This window comes from Phragmites australis, chromosome 12 (genome assembly GCF_958298935.1).
Source record: "Phragmites australis chromosome 12, lpPhrAust1.1, whole genome shotgun sequence".
NCBI classification, from domain to species: domain Eukaryota; kingdom Viridiplantae; phylum Streptophyta; class Magnoliopsida; order Poales; family Poaceae; genus Phragmites; species Phragmites australis.
Window position 1 is genome coordinate 20,487,971 of NC_084932.1, and position 12,752 is coordinate 20,500,722.

Here is a 12,752-nt window from a genome sequence, read left to right on the forward strand (position 1 = left end):
GTGCGGGATGGTTCGGTTGAACAAGTTGGAAGGTCTAGCGATGGAGATGTGAACACGCTGGAATATCCGGTGTTCAGAAGAGATTTGAGTGGAGTTCCAATGGCTAGTTTTTGGAAGGTGTACACACCAGACGTTCTGGTGAGTGCAATCTATTTACACCAAAATATCACGCGTATACAAAGAATTTGAGCCATTGGGGAAATGGCTAGTCCGTGAGGCTAAGGCTATAAATACCCCTCCACAAAGTCATTTGAAGCTGCTGGAGTCCAGAGAAGCTCTTATACACCTGAGAAGATATCCAAGCCATCAAAGTGCTTAAAGTGTTCATCCAAGGCGATTAAGCACATCATTAGAAAGTGATTAGTGCTTATAGGCCTAGAGAGAAGTATTGCTAGGTGCTACAACCTAGAGAGTGGATCAAGGAGTGATCCAAACTTGTACCGAGAGGTAAGCCAGTGTCTTGGAGTCTTGGTGGCTCATCGGCAACTTGGGCCTTAGTGGCTCAAGCCTGTTGACCCTCCGACTTGGTGTGGTGCTGCAACAAAAAGCATCTTTGGCGACACGGAGGCCCTTGTCTTTGTGACTAAAGCTCCGAAGTGAAGATGACATATAAGTGACCGGAACAGAGGTTAGTGGTGAGACCTCACCTTTGTGGCTTGGTGGCTCATCGTGCTTGAGGCCTTGTCTTGGTGACTTGGTAGCTCAAGAGCTGTGATCGTAAGAGACTTCGTGACTAGGAGTATATCCTTTGTGGAGCTCCAATGTGGACTAGGGGTGACTCTTGTGCCACCGATACCACATGATAAAAATCCCCTGTGCCGAGTTTGTTCTCTCTATTTTATTTATATTTTCGTATTTACATACTTACAATTTACCTTGCTAGAGTAGGTTGCAATCATTTTGAGTTGTAGAGTAGACAGAGTAGATAAACCTAGAGCATATTTAGATAAAAATTGAGATAGGTTTATTTTGTGTAGGTTTTGGAGCCAATAGTTTTAAGTGTCCTAGTTCAACCCCCCTTAGGATGTCACCGATCCCTACACCCGTGAAGGTCCATTTACCTTTGATCCTCAAAGAAGCCGTGAGTTAATGGTCAAGTTGTGCATTCATGCCGATGTTGCATTCAATAAATTTGATGACCCCTACTTTGCTCCATGGATGGAGTCAATGCAACCGACATTTAGCGATGTCAGACGTCAAACAATGCGTAATGATTTTGTCAGTAGGTATGAGCGAATGAAGTAAGAATTGCGAAGTGAACTACAAAGTCTCGATTCCCGCATATGATTCATGTCTGACCTTTGGACATCTAACCAAAAGTTAGGATACAGTTGCCTGACGACCCATTATATTGATGCCAACTTTGTCTTGAAGAAGATTATTAGTTTCAAAGATATGAAGTATCCTCATACTTGTTTTGCAATTGAGGAGGCAATCACAAATTGTCTAGCAGAGTGGGGGATAAAAGGCAAAATGTTCACAATTACACTTGACAACACATCAAACAACAAGTCAGCTTGTGATCGTTTGAAGGAAAATGGAAAGGCTGACATGTTGTTTGGTAGTGAACATCTCTTGTTAGATGTTGTGCTCATATATTGAATATTCTTGTTCACGATGGAATACGAGTGTGACCTTAGCTAAATAATGGTTCACCAAGTACTTTGAGGAATATGAAAAGCTTCTAAGAAGAAATAATGAAAACTCGCCTTCCGTTAGTACAGCCAAGAGTCCTTTGGGTTCACCGGTCCTTGGGAAAAGAAGAGTAGAAGAAGAATTTGCTCAATGGCCCCAGAGGAGAGGAGGCATGTTCCAAAGTCAGAGCTTGAAGGATATTTAGAAGAAGAGTTTTGTGAGAACCAATGAGAGGTTTGAAATTTTGAGCTGGTGAAAAATAAATACTAACAAATACCCTGTGCTATCAGCTATGGCACGTGATTTCCTAGCAATACTGTTGAGCACCGTTTCTTCAGAATTTGCATTTAGCTGCGGCGGTCGGATTCTTGGTGACAATCGAAGCTCAATGAGGCCATAAACACTTGAAGCTCTTGTTTGTGCCAAAGATTGGCTATATGAATATTCAAGCAATAAAGGTAAATATTTTGTAGGCCATCGCATGCCAGCTTTACTTTCATTTTCCTGTATCCCTCTCTTGGTTTCATTATCTGATTTTTGACTTCAATGGTATCTGCAGGTCAACAAGAAAGTTGTCGGGTCAATGAAGTTTAAATGGTATGCACAAGTTAACTCACAACTTAGTTGTTTTTTGAATAAAAGACTTCTGGTGTTAAAATGGAAAGGCTGACATTAATAATTCAGATTTTCATCTCTGAAATATTATTACCTTCTTCTGTTCTCATTTTCCTTTGGCCTTTTCAGCCTGCTCTACTATGCATTGTTCCTGGTGTGATTGATTTTGTAGTTGTTCAATGTATGTGGAATGAAGAAGTAAAACATGCCAGGTTGTTAAAATATGCCGCAGCTTTCTTTAGAGGTTCTGCTTGCTACATCTTTATAGCCTCTCAAGCTATACATCTCACCCATCACCATGCATTTCTCACTTGCCTTGTCAGAATGGGTGCTGAAAAAGAATAACGCCTGCTTCTTCTTCTTCTTTTTGATTTTCGAATGAAGCCTGCTTTATGTCCAAATTATGTGGTTGTCAGATCCATGGCAGGCTTCCATCTGAAACAGATTGTTTTGTGGTTCTCATCGCACTTTGCTTTTTTTTTTCATTTTAGCTTTAAATGTGTTTTAATAAGCCAGATTATGTTTGTACTTGTGAACTTTGCCTAGATATCCCATTCCTATGTTTCAACACATCCAATCTCGTTTCTTTCCCTATGGTTTTGTCTCTAATTTGCACATGCATTCATGTTTCATTCCTCCATTTTTTTCCTGTTCCTGTGTGGACTGTGTGTTTGCATACACAAGGAGCGTGTGTGTTTGCATCTCGTCAATTTGTTCTGTTCATGCTATGTAGTTATCAATTTAATTTTACTTTCATATTGAATTAATTCAGTAATGCTGAATGGGATTTATTCATTGGACAGACTACAAGGAATGAGTCTCCAAGGAGAAGAAGAGAGTGCTTGCATAATTGGACCCTCAGGTTGGTGATCCCTTAACGTGGTTTTTGCATGGTCCTGCGTTTGTGCACAATACTTCCATGCATTTCTAATTTTCTTCAGTGTTCTCCGGTGTGCTTCTGAATTATGGTCAGGTGCAGCTTGACATGTCACGATACAAGTTCAATACCTTGATGACTCCCATGTTTTTTTATTGAGGACAGTTTGGCCCTGTGCTGGTTTTGAGAGTAGAAGAACAAGATCTGTATTATGTAGAACTATATGTATTATTTATCTGAATGGGATTTATGTCACCATACAAGTCAGAAAGCTGTCATCTCTATTATGGTAGAAGAACAAGATCTGTATTCTGTAGAACTATATGTATTATTTATCTGAATGGGATTTATGTCACGATACAAGTCAGAAAGCTGTCATCTCTATTATGTCACGTTAATGGGATTTATGATATGTCATGATACAAATCAGCAAGCATTACGCTGAATCTCTGATATGCATGCAGAAACAGCCGTCAGATGTATGAACAACTCTTATTGCTGCAATCTCATCTCTAATGTGCATACATACATCGGACTACGCAACCCACCAGCTTCATGGCAAACTCATGGGTCGAACCTATCGGTGGGTTGATTTGAGTACAATTATAGTAGTGGGGTGGGTTGGTTGGGTTGAGTAATCAATTTTTTAGGTGGGATGGGGTTGGAAAAATTGCCAATTAGGATTGGGTTGGGTTGGGTGCAGGGTGGGTTCGACCCGTTAGCAGGCTTAATAGTGTTGTACTTATTTTCTAATCAGCAAATCTGAAAAAACAAAAGCCTTATATATGTGGCATGATGATGCATGCACACATGTTCTTCACTGAAAAATTTAGCAGACCATTTGCAGAGCTTCGTCTCCAACATAGGACTCCCTGATGACCTGCAGCTTCATGGCCACATCCCTCATGTTCACCCTCTCTTTTGGCAATCGGCAACTGCAGCACAGCCCCATCCTCAGCACGGACCGCACGCACTCCACCACCGTCGCCGCGCTCCCCTTCTGAACTCCAAAGTCGTCAATTTCTTCCTGCAGCTGGGCATCGACAATCTCCTGTATACTGTCAGGGAAACCTGCCTCACAAAGCTCAGCCCATCTCTCTGAACATGTCATCAGTAGGACGCCTCCCATTGAACATCTCAAGCAGAATTATCCCGAAGCTGTACACATCACCGGAAGCCATCACTCGCCCTCCAGTTGCATACTCTGAAACCGCATAAGATTAATTTTAATTTAAAACATTGGCATCAGAGTTCACCTAGTCTCAGAGATCTTCTGTCAAAGTTTATTTTTTTGCAGAAACTTCTGTCGAAGTTTATTTCCGAGAACAAAAATGTATTTATTGAGAATTACCTAGAGCAATGTAACCAATGGTTTCCTTCACCGCCATCGTACTAGCTGTGCTTGCATTATCAAAGAATCTTGCGAGGCCAAAGGCACTGATGCGGGCGGTTATATCATTGCTGAGAAGTATGTTGCTAGGCTTCAGATCAGAGTGAACAATGGGCCTCTGGCTACTATGGTTTAGATATTCCAATGCATTTGCGATGTCATCTTCCTTTGGAGTACGCGTACCATCTTCCTTTGGGTGTAGCAGTGAGTCGAGGCTACCCATTCGGCGTGAACACGCAAACCAATGCATTAAAATCATTTCCACCGGAATCAGTGCTTGAGCAGGCAGTTAGGATGGGAACGAGATTAGGTTCCTTCAATTTCTCAGAGCTTCACGTTCTTCTATGAAACTTCTGTTTGCGCCTCCAGTTTCCATGTCGAAAACCTTCGCATCTACTCTCTCCGATTACAAATATAGATCGTTTTAAATTTATGCACAAGGATTAAGAAAATAGATCAAATGACCTTGTTACCCTTCATTCTGCATTGGAAAAGATAACTCATTTATTTGTGAGAGTGGTAGCATTTATTAAATAAAAGCAAAACAGGAACAAAGAAGAAAAAAATACATAGAAGTTCAAAAATGACTTATATTTAGAGAATAGTTGAGGAGACTAAAACGACATATATTTACAACCAGAGGGAGTACTAAGTTACTCTCTCCATGTAATTTTGCTTTGTAGACACAGCCATATCTTCCTCTGCCTATCAAATTGGATGGTAAAAATCAATCCGTTACTTCAGCTAGATCCTTGTGACTGTGGGAAACTTTGCACCAAATGAAGGTAGGATCATTGATGCCTGCTTCAATTTGTTCTTCCGATATAGGAAGCTAAGAATGGTCAATATCGCAAGTAGAGATATGACTGTGATTGCTATAGCAGCTATTAATTTCACCCCAAGAGAGCGCCTTCGCATCAATGAATTTGAAGTTTGTGGCCTATAAATACTTCATTTCCAGCTTCAAGGAGGTTTTCTTGGTCACCCATTCTGAACGCTTGAGCTTCTAGCATCCTTCTGTTGCTCTTTTGACTTAGTGGTTGTATATTTAAGAGTATGAGAGCATCTATTGCATGCTTTGTAATGTTTGAGTTTTGTGGCGTTAGTGATCCTTCAAGCAAGAGTCATCGACTTGCTATTTTTGGTGGTTGTTGTCTCCTGGATGACTTGGAGGTGGTGACATCGTTGGGCCCTTCAAGAAGATTGTGAAGGATGCTAATTGGTGATTATGAGAGGTCTTATACATGTCTCGTCAGAGCGGCAAAGTTGCAAATCTAGTGGAATTAAGGTACTAAGTAGTTCATTTTACTAATCCGTCTCAAGATCAAGTCCCTCTCTTCATAAGAGTAGTGATTTGATAGAGGAGCGGTTAGAGACTGAAACTCATCTCAATATGGATTAGAGGTGACCGGCAAGTCACCTGCACCACAAGATAAAATTTGTGTCTACTTGTGTGGTATCTCTTAAGCTTAAGTTCAATTGTGTTGTTTACATTTGTGCAAGCTTACACTTCCTATATATTACCTTTGAGAAACCAAGTTGAGATGTGCCTTGGTTTATGCTTTTGTGATGAGTGATTGACAATATGTGGCTTTGGTTGAGTGCTTGTTTGATAACCAATGTATAGGTATGTACTGCAATGATAATCTTGTGTAACCAAAGTGAGAAACCAGGTTAAAATGTGCCTTGGTTTACTTATGATGATTGATTGACATTGTTATTTATTTGGTTTGATGATCTTCGGTTTTGCATGAGCTTTGATGTGATTTGAATTGATTTGAGATTTTATTTGAGCATATTGATTATGGACTAATTAGAATTGGAGTTGGAGATATGTGTTTGCTTGTCTCATGGTGTGCAGGTGATGGATGCAACTTGGTGGTCGACGGTGGGATGATTGGGGCCAAGCGGAGTGTCAAGGGTGATCCTAGCTGAACACGTGGAGGTCAAGCAAAGCATTGAAGGCGAATGGAGATGACGTGTTGACAAAGTCAAGCAAAGGGGATGCCGGTGCAAGTGACAAGGCGGCCCGAGGGATTGAGAGCGGAAGAGACTTGCCGGCGGTCAGGATCGCATGACGGAGTATAGCATCGACATCGAAACGCTTGCTTAAGGTGTAAGCAAGGCGGTGAGTCATGCTGACCTCTTTGAGTAATAAAGTTTATATTTTTGCATATGCTTGAATTCCCCTCTTAGTTTCTCTCTATTGGTTCCCTTGCAAGTTTACTAGTTTTTCGGTTTTCGATTTTTATTTTCATTTTGGTTTTTGGGCTGAAATTTCAGCACCTTGTGAGGTCATTCTTCTTGTCTCTAGAGGCACAAAATTCGTGTACACATGCTTATGTGATGGGGTCTTGAATTCTCTTACCTCTAGACAATCAACTTAGAGAGTTTCGTTGCTCCGTGTTCATCTTTTCTTGCTTCTTTGTAAGTTGTGATTTTTTGAGTGTTATGACACATGGATTGATCTTAAATGGAACCTACGGTTCATATACCATCCATAGAGTCGTGTTGCCTTGATTTTCTCTTGTTAAAACATCTCTCTAGTTTTGCTTTTGCTTGAGATTTGAGGTGCGTTGGGTTATCCAAATAGGATAAGGCCATCGATTTCGCAAGAAATTTGTTGAGGCGCCTATTCACCCCCTGTAGTCATCAATCTCATTCCTACACAAAGTTGTAAAGAATTGGAGTTAGTTCGGTGTAGAAGGTTTTCACTCACCGGACAATCTGGTGTGTGGGTTTTTGGTCTCACCGGAAAGTCCGATGTATGACAGATATGAGTGCCGAACTAAATTCTACAGAGAAGGTCTTCTAGCGCCAAAATTTGAATCAAGTGCCGGATGGTCCGGTGTGTGCACGGGTAAGCACCAGACTAATATTTCCAGAGAGGCTGAAATGTGTGACTGGAGTAGAAGAACTCACCGAATGCTCCAGTAAGTGGAACGTGATCACCGGAGGACAACACCGGACTAATTCATGCAGACAAGGTTTTGGCGCCAAATTTGAAGTGAGCGCTGGATTGTCTGGTGTAGGCAAAAAGTGATCACCAGACTAATATTTCTAGAGAGGTTGCAAAATTTGATTCCAGTATGGATGTACCCACCGGATGGTCTGGTGTGTGCTCAAGTGATCACCAGATCATATTTTCCAGAGAGGGATTTTTCTCGGTACAAAATAGAGATGTACTCACCGGATGCTCCGGTGTTCAGAGGATGAACACACAAGAACATCTGGTGTTCACATTTTGGGTCACGTCTATTATTCTCAACTGAGATTTGATTTCGACTAACATGTGATGATATTACTTGGCTCTGGAGTTACGTGTTTGCTTGCCTATTGGTGTGCAGATGTTAGATGCAACTTGACAGTCGACGACGGGTGATCAGGGCTAAGTGGGGTGCTTAGTGCTGGACGATCAAGGAGGCCGGACGGAGTCAAGGGTGATCCTAGCTGAACACATGAAGATCAAGCAAGGGATGGGATGAAGGTTGATGAAGACAGCGTGTTGACAAAATCAAGCGAAAGGGATGCCGGTGCAAGTGACAAGGCAGCTCGAGGGATCGGGAGCGGGACAAATTTGCTGGCAGTCAAGATTGCAAGACGGAGGACACACGTCAACATCGGGATGCTTGCTTGAGTGCAAGTCAAGCAACGACAAGTTAGACCGTTTCGCGGTTTGCCTCAAAACTGTGGAAGGATGGAGTGCACGTGGCACATCGTGAAGCTAGCGTCAAGGCAAAGCTAAGTCGTGAAGGTGTCACGGCTGTTCGATGGACAAAGCAAAATTCAGACCAAAATGCCCCTGTGGTAGGTGCGAGACCATTGTTAGCAAGGGGTAATTTGGAGACAATGATGCTTAAGGGTTAAGCAACCCCTCTAGGCTTATAAATAAAAGGGGTTGACTGGTGGTAACCCTTGAGCTAGCCATTTGAGATTCAAGAGAAAGGCTTTAGAGAAGAGGAGATGATAGGCTTAGCATTGTAACAGGTTAGAGCTTTTGTAGAGGAAAAACTTCTTGTAATCCGCTTAAAATAGGGTTGTCCTCTGAGATTAAGGATATGCAAATTTCTCCATTCGCTCGTGCTCATCTTCTAGTCTCCTTCTTTTGGCTCCGCGTTTCCTTGCGAGTTTGTCTTTTATCTTGTGATTTTCGTTTCTCTTTTTGAGCTGAAATTTTCAGCACCATGCCAGATTGATCTTTTTGTTGCTAGGGGTATAAAATACGCGTACAATAGTACAAATTTGGGTATTGCATTCCCTTGCCTCTAAGTCATCCACTTTGAGATCTTTCTTGCCCGATGCCCATCTTTTAGTCTTCTTTGTAAAATTTTAAGCTTTTTTATAAGGATCATAGATTGACTTTATATCGAACCTCGTGTTCATACACAAGGTTGCGGGTTTCTCTTGTGTTTCTCTCGTTTTGCTTCCGCTTTCTTTTTCTTTGAGGAGCGTCGGGTGATCAAGTAGGAGAAGACCATCAAGTTTCGCAAGAAAATTTATGAGGCGCCTATTCTCTCCCTATCTAATCGCCATGTTCGGTCCTACAATCTTAATTATATGTCACCTCAGGATAGCAAAACATTGCGAGGTGTAGTCCTTTATATCTTACATCTTGTCTAGTTTTTATTTCCACTAATTAGAATTGATTATTTTTTATTAGTTTTAAAACTATTTATTCATCCATCTAGTCGGTATCTTATCCTACAATCTTCAGTAGACCAAATAACTCTTTATAGGACTCAGTAATGTAAGGAATTAACAGTTGACCGGCCACTATTTTATCCTCATGCTTCAGCTTAAAGATTTTTTTTCCTACGCCTACTATTAGCTTTTAGTTGGAAATATCTAGTGTTATTATCTCCGTCCAACAAATACGCCTACCACTAGCTTTTGGCCTCAATTTATCTCATGATTCTGTTGTTGAAGGAGATACTACTATAAATACGCCCATGCTTAGAAATATGCATTTCCTTGCTGTTGACAATAACGCCCCGGGAAGGCCCATTAAATACAAATTTTCTTTTGGGGGGGCGGAAATCAATTTCGAATGGAACGGATTCCTTTTCCAAGAACTTTACGGCATGCACGGCAGGGACAACCGGCTCATTACCCTCCAGAGGATCCATGCGACTGAGCTTGCTCAAGCTCAAGCTGAGGCAGCAGCAGCTGTAGAAGCCCAAGCCACCCATCAAGGGGGTAACAAAAGGCAAGAAGGAAAACAATCCTGACTTTGACCCTCACACTATGTCTAGCGTCACTACAACAAAATAGATCATCCGAGTCAGATCATCAATGCCGAATGGGCTGGAACCGGCACTGATGAGGTATCAATGCCAGTTCGTAACTTCCCACGCTCAATCAATAATTGAACCGAATTGAACCGGTATTGATACTAAGTATCAGTGCCAGCTTGTAGAACAAACCGGTACTGAAGTACTGATCAATTATCAGTGCCGGCTCGTAGAACAAACTGACACTGATACTTCATTGCCGGCTGGTAAGCATGAACTGGCACTGATGCTCAGTATCAGTGCCGGTTCGTGTTATAGATCAACACTAATAAATGTACAGTATATAAGAGATGCATTATTCTCCCCTGAGCTCAAATAGAACATAAAGGAGCTATGTTCTGCTCGGCTCCAGCTATTTGTGCCCATCCTTGCGCTTGGAGACTTCAAAATTTAGAAGAATCTACGTGCCCAAGGTGCTTCAAGGTTAGTAAGATGATCTACATTTTATTTTTACTTAGATTTACTTGCTAGATTACTCATAGATTTGAAATTATGTTATTACCATAGTGATGAATTTTGGGAGGAGGTAGAGCTCCAATTGAGGTTTAATTGAGTAAAAATTACAATTTTTTCATTGTAAGACACATAGAGATGATCTACATTTTATTTGTGGTTAGATTTATTTGCTCGATTGCTCTAGATTTAAAATTATACGATTATGCCATGATGACCTGAATAGATTAAAACCTAGTTCCAAATTTCTAGTGGTGAATTAGGAAAAAAGGTTAAAATCACCTCTAAAGAGATCAACATATTGAATATAAATATTATGTGGTAGGTATGGCACATTCACCCACTAATCGCAAAGCTAACGTGGTAGTATTTAGAAGGTGGGTCCTCCAACCCGGGCCAAGTACCGGAAGGTGATGGTCCATCTAACATGGAGCAATCAAGATATGAGGTAATTCAACAAATTAGATATGCATTTTGAAATATTGCATAGTTATCAGTTAAATGGTTTTTTAATGATTGCTAGAAAATAATGATCATCATAAATTTGCAAATAGACCGGACATAGATGTACCAGACTGACCGTCACAGCCTAGAGTTCTTTTATGGCATGGAGGCTTTTTTGAGAGCTACCACGGTGTATTGGAAGCCAATAAACAAGCGTGATGATTACTATATATGCTGTCTGTGCATTGATTGGAAGAATGAGAAGCGGTTTTTAGGCATAGAGCAGATCCATGCACACTTGTTTCACAAGGGTTTCAAGCCTGGTTATATCTGCTAGTGTAGCAAAAATAGCCCTATTATGCTATGATTGTGATTTTGATAATTAATGATAACATAGTCATTGGGACTAATATGTTTGTCAAACAATATATGTTAGTAGGTCTCATAGATGTAATACATCAAGAAGCCACCGCAGCCGGGACAAAGTTTGATTGAATTGGAGAAGTCCTAGGAGAATTGACCTCACCAGAATGTCTGGTGTAGAGAAGTTTGCACTCACCAAAGATTTATATTCAGAGGCTGTTTAGCCTCACTAGATAGTCTAGTGCTCTGTGTGTTGAACTCACTAGAGCTTTCTGTTCAGAGGTTGTTAGCCTCACCAGATAGTCTGATGCTCTGTGTGTCAAACTCACTGGAATATTTCTAACAAAGGGGAGAAGGCTGAGGATCTCACCGGATAGTCCGGTGATCTGCATTGGATAGAAGTGGAGCATTTCTTGCAAAAAAGAATGCAAGTGCAGAAGACTAAAGATCAACCCACCGAAAGGTTCGGTGCTTGGTTTATGCTCACCGGATTATAGCGCCAGAGCATTTCTTGTAGAGGCAATTTCAAGTACTAGAGAATGAAGACCAACTCACTAGATAGTCCAATGATCACAGAGATAGTTGCCCCAGAGCATTTTCAGGGAAAAGAAGAGAAGTTTTAACTTACTAGATGGTTCGATGTGAATGGAATGAACACCTGGATGAATACACCGGAGCATTTTACACAAAGAGGCTGCAAAGCCTCGGATTGCTTAAGATAACTCAATGTAAGGTCCGGTGATGGATTTGAAGGCACGCCGGAGTGTCTTGTGTTCACAGAGGCTGTGAGTAGAGTTCCAACGGCTAGTTTTTGAGTTTGTACTCATCGGATGATCCAGCGTTAGTACTACTGTTCTCACCAGATGATCCGGTGTTAGTACTACTATTCTCACCAGATCATCCGGTATTAATAGCTTTTCTGAGCCGTGGGGAAAACAACTAGTTGGCAAGTTTGAGGCTATAGATACCTCTACACTCAGTCATTTAATGGTGTGGCATGCTACTAGAGTCTAGAGGAAGCTCATATACACTTGAGAAGACATACAAGCCACCAAAGTGCTTAAAGTGATTATCCAAGGTGATTAAGCACAAGATTAGAGAAGTGTTTAGTGCTTATAGACCTAGAGGAGTTGTAGCTAGGTGCTGCAACTTGAAGAAGGGATCAAGGAGTGATGCTAGCTTGTACTGAGTGGTACATCGGCACCTTGGTGTCTTGGTGACTCACCGGCATTTTGGGGTTTGGTGGCTCAAGCTTGTTAACCCTCCGACTTGGTATGGATTGGCAGCAAGACACGTGTACGGGGACACGGAGACCCTTGCCTTCGTGGCTCAAGCTCCAAAGTGATCACAACACCAAGTGACCGGAAGAGAGGCTAGTGGTGAGATTTTGCCTTGGTGGCTTGGTGGCTCATCGTGCTTGAGACCTTGTCTTGGTGACTTGGTAGCTCAAGAGCCATGACCGGGAGAGTCGAGCCGATCGGGAGTATATCCTTTGTGGAGGTCCAACATGGACTAAAGGTTACATTCATGGCATCAATACCATGGGATAAAAATCCCTTCTGTCGAGTTTATCTCTCTACTTTATTTACGTTTCCGTATTTACGTACTTGCAATTTACCTTGCTAGAGTAGGATGCAAATCCTCTTAAGCGGCAGAGTAGACATACTAGATAAACATAGAGCAC

General features: G+C 41.5%; 1 protein-coding gene across 1 annotated transcript; it reads right to left on the reverse strand.

The window, feature by feature from the left end:
* Positions 1-3,956: 3,956 nt before the first annotated feature.
* LOC133886382 (putative receptor-like protein kinase At3g47110) lies at positions 3,957-4,740 on the reverse strand. The gene is made up of 3 exons (XM_062326101.1): positions 4,479-4,740; positions 4,232-4,331; positions 3,957-4,185 (listed from the first exon to the last, which is right to left on the reverse strand). The coding sequence occupies exons 1-3, from the start codon at positions 4,738-4,740 to the stop codon at positions 3,957-3,959; spliced, it is 591 nt and encodes a 196-aa protein (XP_062182085.1).
* Positions 4,741-12,752: the final 8,012 nt, after the last annotated feature.

Coding starts and splice junctions, on each gene's coding strand:
- LOC133886382 (XM_062326101.1), bottom strand. CDS start 4,740: ATGGGTAGCCTCGACTCACTGCTACACCCAAAGGAAGATGGTACGCGT. Junction 4,332..4,478: donor CATTGGTTACATTGCTCTAG/GTAATTCTCAAT, acceptor ATGCGGTTTCAG/AGTATGCAACTGGAGGGCGA. Junction 4,186..4,231: donor AGGCGTCCTACTGATGACAT/GTTCAGAGAGAT, acceptor TTTCCCTGACAG/TATACAGGAGATTGTCGATG.